The sequence below is a fragment of the Schistocerca piceifrons genome, chromosome 5 (genome assembly GCF_021461385.2).
Source record: "Schistocerca piceifrons isolate TAMUIC-IGC-003096 chromosome 5, iqSchPice1.1, whole genome shotgun sequence".
Lineage (NCBI taxonomy): Eukaryota > Metazoa > Arthropoda > Insecta > Orthoptera > Acrididae > Schistocerca > Schistocerca piceifrons.
This window is the reverse complement of record NC_060142.1, coordinates 357,803,542-357,822,056: the sequence shown is the minus strand read 5'-3', so window position 1 is coordinate 357,822,056 and position 18,515 is coordinate 357,803,542. Positions and strand designations below refer to the sequence as shown.

The 18,515-nt window shown below is 39.1% G+C and overlaps 1 protein-coding gene across 2 annotated transcripts in view; it reads left to right on the top strand.

Annotated features, from left to right (window-relative positions):
- Positions 1-18,515, top strand: part of LOC124797872 (bifunctional arginine demethylase and lysyl-hydroxylase PSR) — a 163,644-nt gene that overhangs the window by 80,798 nt on the left and 64,331 nt on the right. For both annotated transcript variants that reach the window (XM_047260960.1, XM_047260961.1), the window contains one exon: positions 1,698-1,850. In XM_047260960.1, coding sequence (XP_047116916.1) covers positions 1,698-1,850 — 153 coding nt within the window. The remainder of the gene's footprint in view (positions 1-1,697; positions 1,851-18,515) is intronic.

Here is an 18,515-nt window from a genome sequence, read left to right as displayed (position 1 = left end):
TGTCAGTAGATCAACGATGGCAGACATATCTGCAACATGATGGATCAGCGATTCATTATACCAGACAAGTATCTCAGTATATGAATAACACATTTCCTCAGCAATGGATTGGCCATGGTGGACCCATTAACTGGCCTGCTAGATCACCCGACCTAATCCCATCAGACTCTGTTTATGGGGCTGGTTAAAGGGGAATGTGTCTGCTATGTACGTGGATACATGTGAGGAACTTGTTGCTCTCATCACTGACATTGTTGTCTGCATTAAATCCTGCTGAGATGATGATCTGTGTGCAGCGCAACACACCCGCCGATGCATTGACAAGTGCACTGAAATGGGCTGGGGACTTTTTGTACAACTCTTGTAGGTTGGATTGGTCATCTGTTCCACCATTATTGTATCCACCACAGTGCCTTCAAAACATTTTGGTAAGTAATGTTCATACTTGTCTTCATAATCATTCATGAATGTGTGTAGTCTTCAACCTGCTCCAGTTCCATAATGATCAAAAATCAAACAAATGTTCATAGAAATTTTTGTTTATTTTTTCATGTAGAATCACCTCACAAATTATGTGACATTCCTTCTGGATCACACTATATATTATTATTAGCAATTTCTCTTCATAACACTGCACCAACTTTGCAAGTGAGGATGGACTTCGCTCTGTCTAAGAAGCTGAATATATTTTAAAAGATTTCCAACAGTCTCAAACCAGTTGAAACATTGGAATACGCAGGCTGCTACTGTCTGTCACTAGGAGTTACAAAAAGCTAACATGCTTTTAAAAGTTTGTTTAATTTTGGTAATCACTGCAGCAAATGTAGAGATACCTTTTCAGTTATGTTCATATATTTTTACAATTAAGTGTATTGGTTTTTATTTTAGTTTTTAAAGTGTTTGACTATTTAAATTGTAAACATGTAAATTATTCTTAAACAGTGGAAAATCCAGGATGGAATAAAGACAATATTATGAAAAGGATAAATTGCTACTCACCAGCTAGATGAGATGTTGAGTCACCGACAGGCACAACAAAAGACATTTAAGTTTTTGGCCAAAAGATGTTCTTCTAAAATAGAAAACACACACATTCACACAAGCACAACTCACACACTCACATGACGTCTGTCTCTGGCCACTAAAGCTAGACTGCCAGTAACTGCACCTGATGGGAGAAGCCATGCATTGGCTGTGGGGGTAAGGAGGCGGCTGGGGTGGGGAAGGGTTGGTAGGGACAGTAGGTTAGGGGTTGAGGAGGATGTAGTGCCACTTTTGGGACTGTGGTGGGACATGATGGGATCAAGGTGGGCTGCTAGGTGCTGTGAGGAGATTTATTTTATTTTTTATTTTTATTTTTTTTGGGGGGGGGGGGGGGGAGTAGAAAATTAGAAAAATAAAAGCAAAGGAAGAGACTAGTGGATACATTAGTGGAATAGAACCCTATTGGCAGAAAGCTTAAATGTATAGCAGTATTTTTCGTGTGCATTTCTGTGACTTAACAGCTCCTCTATAAGATAAGTAGCAATCTACTCTTTTCATAATAGTGTAAGTTTTTCTTGTGTGACATTGTAACATATTTTCATAAAATTTTTAATAGTTTTTAGTAATTGACTTGTAATAGTTTGTAGATTTAATGTATCATGAATATTCAGCTGGAGAAAAGTAACTGTGTTTTTCCTTCATCTTGTTTATAGAAGCTGGCAAAGAAGTACAGGAATCAGAAGTTTAAATGTGGTGAAGACAATGAAGGTTATAGTGTGAAAATGAAAATGAAATATTATGTCCAGTATATGGAGACAACCTTGGATGACAGTCCATTGTACATATTTGATAGCAGCTTTGGTGAGGTATCAAACTATTATTTGTTAATTATTTTGAAAAATATGTATTTTGAGATTATGAATGGGCCCCTTTCCATGCCAGGTGGTCTAATTTTGGATTTTGTAGAAATTTTGTGTGAACATTTGCATGTTACCAGTGAACGTCGGTAAAGCTTTATTTTCACCAACTTACTACTTGCAAAGCTATAGTCATTTGTTTGACCCCATAGCACATCTATCAACAATGCACCTGTGAGTTTTCAGCAATGCATCTGTGAGTTTTCTGCAACATTTTGAGACATAATATCTCTGGAAATATTTTCTTCAGAGAAACAAAACTGAACCATCTTGCACAACATTTTGCGCTGTCTTAAGCGAAATGATTAAAAAAAGATTTCCTGGCCAATTGTACAGATAATTTGAAGCTTTCTATATCTCTGAAAGTAATTATGGAATAAATCTGTGTGTGTGTGTGTGTGTGTGTGTGTGTGTGTGTGTGTGAATGGTGTTTGTCTCTCTTTTACTGATGAAGGGTGTGGCTGAAAGCTTTTAATTGTGCCTGTCTGCAACTTGATGTGTCTTCTTTACAGTAAGCACCAATCTACCTTTCCCTACATTTTTATTTGTATGAAAAATGAAGTGGCTAAGGAATCCCATAAGAGAATAGTTTTCTCTTTTATTGTGGTTCTAATAATTTGAGGTAATCACATATGAAAGGTGTAATTTTTTGGGTTCTGTGTTTTCAAAATTTCTTCCCAAACTATCCCATCAGTGACACGATCTGGCCAGCAGTGTAGTTTTTCTCCTGACACTCTACAGCAAGTTAATGAAGCCTGTAAAAAAATTCAAGTAGCTTGAAGTATGCCTAAGCTCAGGATCCTAAAAAAGACACCTTATAGCTTTTGCCCCTGACACTTCTAGAAATGTATCAGCTTGGGAACTCGTGGTAAAGAAATCCACTCATGGCTGCTGTTGCAGAGCTATCGGCCGTGACCCCTATGGCAATGGAGATGCTGGCTTTCTCACTTTACAAGCAAACAGTTGTGATTTGGCCACCATAAACTGTAATAACACAGTTGTACAATATTTTATCTGTACACCAATTTTCCACATAACTGACAAACTATGCTAATGCAAAGTGTGCTAAAACTTAAACCAGAATTAAACTAGCACATCAGTAGCATTTCACAATTTTAAAGAGACACTAATAATTATCTATAACAGGAATCCATTCCATAAAATTTCAGGAAGACTGCGCCGAACTTCACCAAAATTTACAAAATGTGTGAGTAGTATAAAACCTGATGGCTATTTATGTGATGTGTGCTGCAGCTGATAAGCAACAATGTTACTACCATGATCTCCATTGCCTTGGTGATGGACGATTAAATTGTGAACTTTATAAACAATATGAGTCCCTAATTATAGCAGAAAAACATCCAAATATGTCACTATGGTCACTATGAGTCATGACAAGAGACACCCTTTCTTCTTGTATATGTGTGGATGGATATGTGTGTGTGTGCGCGAGTGTATACCCATCCTTTTTTCCCCCTAAGGTAAGTCTTTCCGCTCCCGGGATTGGAATGACTCCTTACCCTCTCCCTTAAAACCCACATCCTTTCGTCTTTCCCTCTCCTTCCCTCTTTCCTGATGAGGCAACAGTTTGTTGTGAAAGCTTGAATTTTGTGCGTATGTTTGTGTTTGTTTGTGTGTCTGTCGACCTGCCAGCACTTTCATTTGGTAAGTCACATCATCTTTGTTTTTAGATATATATATAATTCAGTAGTTAACCTTTCCTCCAAACCTCTCTCCCAATCCGAAACCTCTGTCCTATCCAAAGGCCTCACCTTCAGCCCCACTCCCAGATTCAACCAAACAGCCCTCGTCAAAGATTTACTGTCCTACACTCGTACTCTCTGCTGGAAGTATCACTTTGCCACGAAGAAAAATGATCCTAATCCTACTCCTAATGATCCGACTCCTCAAGACACCATCCAAATTGAACCCTGCCTGGAACAGTTCCGTCCTCCGTCACAGCGGGACCCACCTCCTCTTCCTCAAAATCACCCTCTCCAAACCTTCCAGGAATATCTGACTTCCAGCCTTGCATCTCAGTCCTTCTTAAAAAACCTTAATCCTACACCCAACATCACCACTGCTGAAGCCCAGGCTATCCGTGATCTGAAGGCTGACGGATCCATCATCATTCTTCCGGCAGACAAGGGTTCCACGACCGTGGTACTTGATCGTCGGGAGTATGTGGCTGAGGGACTGCGTCAGCTTTCAGACAACACCACATACAAAGTTTGCCAAGGTAACCCCATTCCCGATGTCCAGGCGGAGCTTCAAGGAATCCTCAGAACCTTAGGCCCCCTGCAAAACCTTTCACCTGACTCCATCAACCTCCTGACCCCACCGACACCCCGCACCCCTACCTTCTACCTTCTTCCTAAAATCCACAAACCCAATCATCCCGGCCGCCCCATTGTAGCTGGTTACCAAGCCCCCACAGAACGTATCTCTGCCTACGTAGATCAACACCTTCAACCCATTACATGCAGTCTCCCATCCTTCATCAAGGACACCAACCACTTCCTTGAACGCCTGGAATCCTTACCCAATCTGTTACCCCCGGAAACCATCCTTGTAACCATTGATGCCACGTCCTTATACACAAATATTCCGCACGTCCAGGGCCTCGCTGCGATGGAGCATTTCCTTTCACGCCGATCACCTGCCACCCTACCTAAAACCTCTTTCCTCATCACCTTAGCCAGCTTCATCCTGACCCACAACTTCTTCACTTTTGAAGGCCAGACATACCAACAATTAAAGGGAACAGCCATGGGTACCAGGATGGCCCCCTCGTACGCCAACCTATTCATGGGTCGCTTAGAGGAAGCCTTCTTGGTTACCCAAGTCTGCCAACCCAAAGTTTGGTACAGATTTATTGATGACATCTTCATGATCTGGACTCACAGTGAAGAACAACTCCAGAATTTCCTCTCCAACCTCAACTCCTTTGGTTCCATCAGTTTCACCTGGTCCTACTCCAAATCCCATGCCACTTTCCTTGACGTTGACCTCCACCTGTCCAATGGCCAACTTCACACGTCTGTTCACATCAAACCCACCAACAAGCAACAGTACCTCCATTATGACAGCTGCCACCCATTCCACATCAAACGGTCCCTTCCCTACAGCCTAGGTCTTCGTGGCAAACGAATCTGCTCCAGTCCGGAATCCCTGAATCATTACACCAACAACCTGAAAACAGCTTTCGCATCCCGCAACTACCCTCCCGACCTGGTACAGAAGCAAATAACCAGAGCCACTTCCTCGTCCCCTCAAACCCAGAATCCCCCACAGAAGAACCACAAAAGTGCCCCACTTGTGACAGGATACTTTCCGGGACTGGACCAGACTCTGAATGTGGCTCTCCAGCAGGGATACGACTTCCTCAAATCCTGCCCTGAAATGAGATCCATCCTTCATGAAATCCTCCCCACTCTGCCAAGAGTGTCTTTCCGCCGTCCACCTAACCTTCGTAACCTGTTAGTTCATCCCTATGAAATCCCCAAACCACCTTCCCTACCCTCTGGCTCCTATCCTTGTAACCGCCCCCGATGCAAAACCTGTCCCATGCACCCTCCCACCACTACCTACTCCAGTCCTGTAACCCGGAAGGTGTACACGATCAAAGGCAGAGCCACGTGTGAAAGCACCCACGTGATTTACCAACTGACCTGTCTACACTGTGACGCATTCTATGTGGGAATGACCAGCAACAAACTGTCCATTCGCATGAATGGACACAGGCAGACAGTGTTTGTTGGTAATGAGGATCACCCTGTGGCTAAACATGCCTTGGTGCACGGCCAGCACATCTTGGCACAGTGTTACACCGTCCGGGTTATCTGGATACTTCCCACCAACACCAACCTATCCGAACTCCGGAGATGGGAACTTGCCCTTCAGTATATCCTCTCTTCTCGTCATCCGCCAGGCCTCAATCTCGGCTAATTTCAAGTTGCCGCCACTCATACCTCACCTGTCTTTCAACAACTTCTTTGCCTCTACACTTCTGCCTCGACTGACATCTCTGCCCAAACTCTTTGTCTTTAAATATGTCTGCTTGTGTCTGTATGTGTGGATGGATATGTGCGTGTGTGCGAGTGTATACCTGTCCTTTTTTCCCCCTAAGGTAAGTCTTTCCGCTCCCGGGATTGGAATGACTCCTTACCCTCTCCTTTAAAACCCACTTCCTTTCGTCTTCCCCTCTCCTTCCCTCTTTCCTGATGAGGCAACAATTTGTTGCGAAAGCTTGAATTTTGTGTGTATGTTTGTGTTTGTTTGTGTGTCTATCGACCTGCCAGCGTTTTTGTTCGGTAAGTCACCTCATCTTTGTATTTATATATAATTTTTCCCACGTGGAATGTTTCCTTCCATTATATATATATATATATATATATATATATATATATATATATATATATATTAAGGTCTTCAAGTTTTTTCTCGCCTTAGTCATCAAATTTTTTGATACTCAGTTTCCCATAGAGTACTAAATAATTGTAGAACATAATAAAAGATGTCAGATTTTATTTGAGACCAGTGGAATGTGGGCCCATTTTCAAGGACATCCAACTTGTCATTATTTTTTGATGCCTTATATGGTCACATTGCAAAACCAAATATAGTTTTTGGGTGGTTTAGAACATTGTCTTTCTAGTGAAACAGGTTTAAAAGAGTTTGGCCTGCTATGCTGCAAATTATCCATATGAAAATTGGCCAGGAGATTTTTTTTCTTGTTTCACAAGAGATAGTGCAAAAAATTGTACAAGATGGTCTAGTTTTGTTTCTTTCAAGAAAATATTGCCAGAGATGTTATGTCTTAAAGGTGCCAAAAACTCAAGGATGCACTGTTGATAGGTGCACTATGGGGTAAAACGAACAACTATATCTCCAGAAGTATTGAATTGGTGACAGTGTAACTTTACCAGTGTTTTATCAGGAACATGCGAATGTTCATACAGAATTGGTCACGTGGGAACATCTAGAGTTGCTGGTATGGAAATAACCAATAGGATAAATTTAGCAGCAGGCAGGCAGATTTAATAATAAGCTGTTGGATATTGCAAGCTATTGGTCGAAGTATTACATCAGATGAACACACACACACACACACACACACTACTTTTCTGATAGCTTATGACATCCATAGCATATAATATCCACCGGCTTACTTTTAAATGTGGCTGTCCATGTGCAACGCCTCCTCTGTGTGATGATGAGTATCTAACTGTCCATTTCATATTGTTGTTTGTTACCCCATCCCAGATTTTCTGTTGTTTAAATATCTAATTTACTTTTATGTAATGGTAATTTTTTTAACTGGAATTATCAGTGCATCCTGTACTCATGGTGGAACCAAACTTCCAGAACAGCTGGGGTAAACACATCTAAAGGCAACAAAACTCATAGCTTTTAGAAAAACAACTTCGTTCTTCAGGGCAGGACCAAATGATCCCTCTTAATCTGGATTGTTAGTGAACTCCTACATCCTAACCACCCCCTTACATACTTACTTATTTTGACCTAGGTCATTAATTTTTAAGAGACAGGTGTTTGATAATGTTGCTCGGATACTGCACAATCAGTAGCTATAACAAATATGTTTTTATTGGGTTGTAGTTTTTGTTTTGGCTTTTATTTCATTGTTGTTTTTTAAGTACTACACTATAACCTTGTTAACACAAATCCAAAAGGACCAGAAAATCAAGAGTTTATGTTTAAAAAAATTGCATTAAGTGGAAAAACACAGATTCTATTATGTATACATTTACAGTAGTACAGTGATGTGTAATACACTATAGTATCAATCACTTAACATTACTGTAGACTTATAACACAATAAAGTGACTGTCAAACCACAATTACTCACAAACTACACCATTTTTTTGGAAAAATTCAAGCCTGGTTTGCTGACATGAAAATATCTTGTAATTTCACGACCAGTTATAACTACAGCATCTGTAAACCCAGCAGTGATGTCAGATATTGAAGCAAATCGTTCTAAACTGTTTTTGGCACTGAGATTCCACAGAAGCACATATGACAACATTGTCATGTGCACTAATGAACTGCTGTCATGTGCACTGTCCATTCATCAGTTGAAGTGGCATCATCTAACTTGTGGACATCTTCAGTTTTGCTGTCTCAGGGCTCTGTTAAAGCACTTATGTGTATGGTGTCGCGACACAGACTTCCTGGGTGCTGTGATGACTTTTATTGCATCAAGAAGATTCCAATGTGATGTTGCAGTATTGTTTTCAGCAGCACAAATTGCAGCTGTTAAAAAGTTGCTTGCGATGTAGTTCTCTTCATGAGAGAAATGATGCTTTGGGCCAAGGGCTGAAGGCAGCTTGTCGCATTTGGTGGGAAAAAACTGAACCCTTGTGTTGATCAGGTTCAGATAGTGTACATTGTGGGCTGTACATTTGTCCAGTGTAAGAAGAATATGTCAGTTTTGAGCACCCATTCGACTGTTGAAACGAAGAAGTCACTTGCAAAACGATGTGCCATTGATCCAAGTGTCCGTGTGGTGAGAGTAGATGGGAGGTAAAGTGCCCATATGTATGTTTTTAAAACAACACTGTTGCTCAGACTTACCAATAACCTAGGTACGAAACTTCTCACTGCCGTCCGCATTACATACAAGGGCAACAGTTACATGTTGTTTGCTGCGTGGTCCACCTTGACATTTATCGCCTTTTGTCCCTTCGGTGCAATGTGAAAAAAGTCTAGTTTTATCCTTATTGAACACATCACATTAGGCATACTTTTCCCTCACACTGTTGAATTCATGCAACCATCTATTTGCACTTTCTTCAACACCTTTATTTGCTTCACCACAAATTTGTACAGATGCAGTTGAGTATCTCTGTTGGAACCAATACAGCCAACCAGCAAAACAAATGAAGTATTCAGTGCCTATATTTTTGGCACTCATTTGCTTCCAACTGAATCATAGGGCCACTTCAAGGTATGTTAGATACACATATATGATTGAATCATTTTAGAAGTAATTCCTCATTGTCTTCACACTTATTGCTACAAAGTAATTTAAATTTGTTTCCGAAACCTAATGTAGCAGCATTAATGATTTTTTTTTCTCAATTCTTAATTATTGTAGATAAAATGGATTTGAGAATTCCAGACTGCTCTGCAGTTGTTTTCTCCATCTGTTTTCTCTTTGCCAAGTTTCACACACTGCTTTTTGTTGATATTTTTTCAATATTCGAACTCGATTTGGCTGCAACTAAAAAAACACCTGGCATCAAATATGTTTCTAAATGCTGATGCATATATTATTGAATTTATTTAAATGTATTGTATGCACTGATTGTTTTGGTAACAGTCACAGCTGCTGACCTACAATACATTAGAAACAAGTCAACAATGGGTAGTTAGCTTTGTAGCTACATCCTTGCATTCATTTCAGAAAAAAATTAACACTTAAAAATACTGTATAATTATGCTAGGGACTGAAAAAGATTTTGTTATTCATCTTCTCCGAAATTCATATTATCAGGTAAAACTTTGTATAAGAACTAATATATTCCTGTCGGGGCCAATATATTTTGCATGTTAAGTGCAAGACGGGCATGAAAGGGAAGCAGCGGTTGAGAAGGGAGTGAGACAGGGTTGTAGCCTCTCCCCAATGTTATTCAATCTGTATATTGAGCAAGCAGTGAAGGAAATAAAAGGAAAAATTCGGAGTAGGTATTAAAATCCATGGAGAAGAAATAAAAACTTTCAGGTTTGCCGATGACACTGTAATTCTGTCGGAGACAGCAAAGGACTTGGAAGAGCAGTTGAACGGAATGGGCAGTGTCTTGAAAGGAGGATATAAGATGAACATCAACAGAAGCAAAATGAGGGTAATGGAATGTAGTCAGATTAAATCAGATGATGCTGAGGGAATTAGATTAGGAAATGAGACACTTAAAGTAGTAGATGAGTTTTGCTATTTGGGAAGCAAAATTACTGATGATGGTCGAAGTAGAGGTGATATAAAATGTAGACTGGCAATGGCAAGGAAAGTGTTTCTGAAGAAGAGAAATTTGTTAACATCAAGTATAGATTTAACTGTCAGGAAGTCGTTTCTGAAAGTATTTGTATGGAGTGTAGACATGTATGGAAGTGAAACATGGACGATAAATAGTTTAGACAAGATGAGAATAGAAGCTTTTGAAATGTGATGCTAGAGAAGAATGCTGAAGATTATATGGGTAAATCATGTAACTAATGAGAAGGTACTGAACAGAATTGGGGAGAAGAGGAATTTGTGGCACAACTTGACTAGGTGAAAGAATCAGTTCTTAGGACATGTTCTGAGGCATCAAGGGATTACTAATTTAGTATTGGAAGGCAGTGTGGAGGGTAAAAATAGTAGAGGTAGACCAAGAGATGAATACACTAAACAGATTCAGAAGGATGTAGGTTGCAGTAAGTACTGGGAGATGAAGTAGCTTGCACGGGATAGAGTAGCATGGAGAGCTGCATCAAACCAGTCTCAGGACTGAAGACCACAACAACAACAACAACAAGTGCAAGTTCATGCTAATGAAGTTGTAGTGTATAATTAAATGGACTGTTATATATTTCAAATCACATTTAACTACTCTCAGATTTTGGGTTTATGTAAATACGACTTGGAACTGTGTTACACAATGATTGCACACTTTTTCTTCACAAGCAAAATTAATTGATGTTGAATTTTTAGATTAAATTTTTATTGTGATTACAACATTTGTTATCTTTGAAGTGCCCATATACTGTAATATTATAAGGAAAGTTATGCATGTCCTGACAGAAATAAGGAATGCAGGTAATAAGATTAAAGCTGTATGGGACATTGTCAAATGGAAGACATGACAGCCAGTGTGTCTTAAGGACTCCATAACAGTTAAACTAAGTGACAGTGTTGTGATTGATAACTCACGAGTTTCAAGTACATTTAACAATTGCTTTCTAAATGTAGCAGTAAACATGGGTTAGATGGTTCAAACAATGGAAAGTCCAGGTTGAAATATCAACAGTATTATGAACAGGATAGATTGCTACTTATCTTAATGATGGCACATTGAGTTGCTGAAAGGCATGATGAACAAATTGCTACATAAGCTTAGAGCCAAATTTTTCTTCATAAAAGAGAAACACACTCACATTCACACAACCAAGCACACCTCACACACACGACTGCTACCTGCAGCCATTCCGGCCTGACTGCAGTCTGGACAGAGAAAAGGGTTGTGTGTGTGAGTTATGTTTGCATGTGTGAATGTGTGTGCATTTCTCTTTTCAGAAGAATGCTTTGGCCGATATGTAGCAATCTTTTCATCATACCTATCTGTAATTCAGTATGTCATCTTTATGAATTAAATGGTTGAGTTGAAAAAACAAGATAGTGTATTAAAAATATCATTCCACAACACTTCAAGCAGCTAGAAGTAGCACCAACATTCCTCACTGAGATTAATGTATCACAGAAATTAATATAATTACAAAAATTCTAAAAAATAAAAGCTCATGTGAGGTTGATGAAATTTCAGACAGAATTCTGAAAAGTTATTCCAACTTAGGAAGCTTTTCTTATTTATTGCTTTAGCTTTTTATTACATCAAATACAATTATACATCAATTCATTCATTTACTTATTCAAGTTTCAGTTTGAAAAAAAAATGACTGCTCCTTTTATTATAGTGCTCAGGTGCTACTTTATCTAAGACTTCAAGCAAAACATTAATGTAACGTCACGTAGATCTGTTCTGTACAGTCATTAGAGTTTATTCTATTAAATTATGAAACAGAATTTCTGTCGAAAAACTATAAAATTATGAGATGGGGCTGATGACAAGTACTTGCCTTTAAGCAGAGAAATATTTAGTATTGCCAATAGAAACAGAAAAAAATAGAAGACACTATCATGGCTTTCAAAATTATTGGTTCTTTCCCCAGGGGGAGAAAAGAATGAGGAAGATGAGTGAGAAAAATGGTTGAGATTATTTGAAACTTACATCCCTTCAGTTCAGATATTCTAATCAGTTGTAATATTTAAGGAATCTATTTATGCTTCTTGCTTTGTGGTTGTGAATAGCACAGTTTCCCCTAATTCACTCTTGTTATTAACCATAAGTACCATTATGAAGATATGTATTGGCATGCACATGTGAGAATTCACATGTGAGGCTTCTGCAAGATGATAATATATAATGCCCACTTCTGTAGAATAAATACTTTTTGACCTTAGTAACATTACCCTGAAGATTACACCTTAGGGCAGCATATTTTGACTGATGCATGAAACATTTCAAATAACTAACTAAGTACCTAGTGAATTGTGATATTGTTGCTCGTTTGGATTGTGTGCTGTAGTTCTGATGCGTGTACGACAGCGGAATTTTCTGACAAATTTGTGAACAATTGATTTTTTCTAGTAGTTGTGATAATATTCACTCTTTGCTCTGGTTGCTTATGTCTTATTGATGAAGTATCCAATATGAAGTCAAAGGAAGCCATTCAGAAAATAATACATGTATGATCGCAATGTGTATACAACCATTGTAAGAACTGCTTTTGAGAGAGGTCAGAGAAGGTGAAAATCATAAATGTTTGGACCATTGCTTGTGATTTCTTGCATAAAGGTAAAAATCGTCCAGTTGAACTGATATTAATTGTTATTTTTCCAAGTGTAACAAATGCTGGGTTGGTTCACAGCTGATCTCTGTTTCTGAGGATCTTGACATCAATGGGAAATTAGATCTTTTACAAGCATAACTCTGTGTGCATATTTCTTATAGTTTTGTTGCCTTTTAACTGATATTATGTCCTCATAGTCCTTGTATTTTGTAATTGGATCTCTCTTAATGCACTGACATGAACCTCTCTGTTTTATCTCTTGATACATTTTCTGGTTTATCAGTACTTAAAAACATATATTCTTGTCTAGAGATGGAAATCCAGGTCTGGTACCTCAAACTTCTCAGCAAAACGCCGGCCGGTGCGGCTGTGCGGTTCTAGGCATTTCAGTCTGGAACCGCGTGACCGCTACGGTCGCAGGTTCGAATCCTGCCTCAGGCATGGATGTGTGTGATGTCCTTAGGTTAGTTAGGTTTAAGTAGTTCTAAGTTCTAGGGGACTGATGACTATAGATGTTAAGTCCCATAGTACTCAGAGCCATTTGAACCAATCCATCGAAACTGACAGACTGGTTCTTTCATCAGCCTTTGTTGGATTGTGGTTTGAAAACATGAGCACGGCATAAAATTACTTAACTACTTTATTCATAATTTACTGAGGACAACAGACTTGAAAGCACGTGCATAGCAACATCTATGAACACTTGTGACATTACATGGCTGTAAAATTGGAATCTCAAGATACCCCCTCAATTTTCACAAACAGTTTGAGAATTAAATCTTAAACTTCTGGTTCTAGGATCAAGGTCCAAATCCATTAACATATTTCTTGTGCTTTGATGCAGGAAGAATCTTCATCAATACATCAGCCGTTGTATCTTCTGTTGGATGATATTCCAGTTTCAGTGGATACTCTTGTAGAGCTTGCTGTATGAAGTGATATTTTATGTGAATGTGCTTTGTCTGTAAATGAAAAACTGACTGATTGACATTGAAAAGGGTGATGTATGATTGTTTCTCTAAACCCAGCTCCTTCATGAATGTTGACAGGTAGACCACTTCCATTGCTGCTTCATTGAGGCTCATGTACTCGGCTTCAGTTGATAAAAGAGCAATGGCTCTGCTTGTGTGAACACCATGAGATTGCTAATCTCGATGAAGTGAAGTAGTAGCCAGTATATGGCTTTCTATCAACACTGGAACTTCCCCAATCAGCATCTGCAAAACATAAGATTCCTTCCTTATCCTTTTTGCTGGTCAGTTCCCTGTCTATGGTTCCTTTGAGGTGTCTAAGCCTTTTGCCAGGAACAAAATTAAGGCTATCATTGTACTGGCATAGCTTATTTACCACGTAGCATAAGTCGGTTCAAGTACAGTGGTGATGTACATCGGTGCTCCTTCCAGGTCTCCGTATTTGTAGCTGTTGCACCCAACTTGCTCCCAGTTGTCAATGGAGCTTGCACTCATCCATTTCGAATCAGTGTAAAACTTGTCTGAAATAGCCATTTTGACATAATGTAATTTTGTCAACAATTTGCTTTACCTCAGTGCCCAGATAGCATCTTATGGCCCCAAGATCCTTGATATTAAGTCTGGCAGAGAACTCACTCTTCATTTGTTTCCTCCTTTTGGAGTCTGCTGAAAAGACAATAATGTCATCTACATAGAGGAGTAGGAAGACTGGACATTTTCTTATAATATTTAAAAGACATGTGGCTCTGAATTGATGTTATGGTCGCATTCAATTTGGCATGCTACCGGTGACCAGCTCGGTGCCACACATAATCTTCTTCTTGACTTCTTTTTTAAGTTTACACCCTTTATCACCAGATTCCAATATTTGGAGCACGTCACTTGCCTTCTTGGCTATGATTGTCTTTCTCCGCCTCTCTCATCTTTTGTAATGCTCTACTGGCAAGTCCAAGAGCCTCATGAATATTTCTGTCAGTTCAGCAATTGATAAATGCAGTGGTGATATGCAGTTGAGAGACACACAAGTCAAATTTGACTGAGAGAACCATGAGTAATCTAAGTGGTTCACTGCTTGTAACTCAGAGAGAATGTTTCTCCAAAGTCGTCTCCTTGTGCAGCTATTTTGCTTTTCCCCTCAGCAAATATCCATCACTATTGTATTTATTCCTCAAAACAGTCCTACAGTCACTTACCGTTTTATTTGTGTATCTGTCTGCAATGTCTGCTGTATCATTTTTCACTGGTGACCTAATTTCATCATACGTAGCTTTCAACCACTCTTGATGATCTGAACCACATAATGGATTGTTGACATTGACTTCTGTTGCAAAGTTAATATCATGAACTGAAACATTTGATCAGTCTACATAGAGGAACTCTGGGTCAAGTTTAAAAAAATAGTTGACTATGCACAGGATAGATATGTACCCAGTAGAACAGTTCATAAAGGGAGGGAACCTCTGTGGTATACATCACTGTGAAGAAAATTTTAAAGAAACAGAGATACTGCATAATAGATGTAAAACAAAGCATAGGGCTATCGATAGAGAGATGCTGAATGAAACACATTTGGCTGTCAAGAGAGCAATGTGTGATTCCTTCAATGACTACCATAAGAGAATATTTTTCAAGTGATCTGTTGCTGAACTCAGAGAAATTCTGGTCATTTGTAAAGGCTGTTAGTGGTACCAAAGTTAGTGTCCAGGCCCTAGTGAATGAGGGGGGGACTGAAACTGAGGATAGCAAAGCAAAAGCTGAAATGATTAACTCTGCTTTCAAATGTTCCTTTACAAAGGAAAACCCAGGAGATTTGCCCTAACTTTGTCCTCGTACCATTGAAAAGATGAATGAAATAAGTATTAGTGTCAGTGGTATTGAGAAACAGCTGAAATCGATAAAACTGAAAGCTCTAGGACTTGATGCAATCCATGTCAGATTTTATACTGAATATACAGCAGAGTTAGCCCCACTTCTAAGTATAATCAATCGTAGATCCCTTGAACAAAAAACCTCGCCCAGTTCTTGGAAAAAGGCACAGGTCACACCCGTATACAAGAAGGGCAGTATAAGTGATTCACAAAACTACCGTCTAATATCCATTATATCGATTTGTCGTAGAATCTTAGAATATATTCTGAGCTCATACATAACGAGGTATCTCTAACAGAATGACCTCCTCAATGCCAACCATCATGGATTTCAAAAACAGATCATGTGAAACGTAACTCGCACTTTTCTCACATGACATACTGAAAGCTTTGGATCAAGGCAATCAAGTAAATGCTGTATTTCTTGATTTCCAAAAAGCATTTGACTCAGTACCACAGTTATGTTTATTCAAAAGAATTATCATATGGGGTATCAAGTAAAATTTGTGACTGAATTAAGGACTTTCTGGTAGGGAGGATGCAACATGTTATCTTGGATGGACAGTGTTCGTCAGAAGTAACTTCGAGTGTGCCCCAGGGAACTGTGTTGCGACCCTTACTGTTCATGCTGTATATTAATGATCTTGCAGATATTAATAGTAAAACCAAGCTTTTTGAAGATGATGCAGTTATCTGTAATGAAGCACTATTTGAAAGAAGCTGCATAAATATTGAGTCAGATCTTAATAAGATTTCAAAGTGGTTCAGAGATTGCCAACTTGCTTTAAATGTTCAGAAATGTAAAATTATGCACTTCTCAAAACACACAAACTTAGTATTCCAGGACTATAATATCAATAAGTCAGTTGGAATCAGCCAACACATTGTAGGGATATGAAATGGAATGATCAGATGGGTTCAGTTGTGGGTAAAGCAGGTGGTAGACTTCGGTTTATTGGTAGAATATTAGGAAAGTGCAATCAATCATCAACAAAGGAGATTACGTACAAATCACTTGTGTGACCTGTTGCAGAATATTGCTCAAGTGTGTAGGACCCATACCAGGTAAGACTAACAGGGAATATTGAACATATACAGAGAAGGGCAGCACAAATGGTCACAGGTTTGTTAATCCATGGGAGAGTGTCACAGAGATACTGAAGGAACTAAACTGGAAGACCCGTGAAGATAGGCATAAACTGTCCTGAGAGAGTTCGTTAACAAGGTTTTTAGAACCAATTTTACTCTAGTCAGATACTACATCCCCCTGCATATTGCTTACCTAGGGGCCATGAGGATAAGATTAGAATAATTACTGCATGCACAGAGCCATTCAACCAATCATTCTTCCTGCATTTCATAAATGAATGGAACGGGAAGAAATCTTAATAACTTGTACAATGAGACGTACCCCTACCATGCACCTCACGGTGGTTTGCAGAGTATAGGTGTAGGTGTAGTCTACATGTGGCAGAAACTGTTGCGCAGGTGTCATCATTGGGGATGAATTCTTGGCCTGCAGTGATCGGAAGCCCACATACCTTAGTTCGATGGACCCTTTCCCATGTCTACACTAGCTTTGATCTTCCACCTCCAAGTTTTGTCGTCATGTTGAACTCATTACTCACAGGCACAATAAGTATTTCTTCAAACCATTGAATTTTTCATTGTCTAGCAATGATTCCGATTCAGTGTTTTTGCCACCAATGAAATCTCCTGGCCCTGAATTTATTTTGTGATGCCCTCTCTTTGGTGATGATCCGGTTCTTCTTAATAAGTTTGTTCGGGCTCAAAACTGTCATGATCAAGGAATCTCACATCTCTTGACGTGTGAATCCTATGATCTCTTGGTACCCACACACAATAGTCTTTCAGTCAGAGTAGTGTACAAAAATCCCTCCTTTGCCTTTAGTATCAAACTTTCTGTGCTTGGCGATTTATCATGGATGACATTTTGACTGAATGTACGAAGATCAGATAGGTCAGGTTTTCTCTTCAGCCATTTTTCATATGGAGTTCCATCAGACAATCCTTTGGTTGAGCAAAAATTTCGGCTGTAGTCAACTATGTTGATGGTTTCAGAACAAAATGATGTTGGTAGTCCTGGCTCGAGCAACATCGTATAATGATCCATTTCAACCTACAAATGGCCTGATTTTTCAACTAGGTTTTTGAATTCAGCATATTTGTTGGCACCTTCTCCTTTGTCAGAGAAGTAGATTTGCTGTGGTCATCTATAAAGGTAAAAAGTAAAAAGAAAAAAAAAATCTTGCACTGTCTACGTTTACATCTACATACACACTTTGCAGGCCACCTTATAGTGTGTGGCTAATTATTTCCATTCCATTTGCTAATAGAATAAGGGAAAAATGACTGTCTACAAGCATCCATATGGGCCCTAATTACACTTGTCTAATCTTCATGGTCCTTATGCAAAATTATAGTGACAATAGTAGAATCTTCCCTCCAAGGATTCCCATATGATTTTACAAAGCATCTCCATAATACTTGCATATTGATCGAACCGACTGGTAAAATAATCTAGCAGCATGTCTCTGATTTGCTTTTATGTCTTCCTTTAATCCTACCTGTTGGGGATCCCAAACACTCAAGCAGTACTCAAGAATGGGTTGCACCAGCATTTATATGCCATCTCTTTTATAGATGAGCTACACTTTCCCAAAATTCTCCCAATAAATGAAGTTGAGCATTTGCCTTCACTACTACCAACCTGATGTGGTCATTCCATTTTGTATCGCTTTGCAATGTTATGCCAAAATATTCTGTATTTGAACATTATCGAATTGTTTTTCCTACTTATCTGCAGTAACATACATTTTTCTACACAAACTAGAAATTTTGATTGAGTCATCTTGTATCCTCGTACAGTCATTCAACTTTGACACCTTACCATACACCACAGCATCATCAGCCAAACAATCGCAGATTGCTGCCCACCCTGTTTGCCAAATCATTTATGTATGCTTTCCAGGACACCCCTGACAATAGCCTTGTCTCTGATTAAAAGTCGCTGCTGAGGACAATTTACTGGGTTCTACTACTTAAAAAGTCCTCGAGCTACTAAGATATCTGGGAACCTAATCCGTATGCTTGGACTTTCATCAACAGCCGGCAGTGGCGCACCG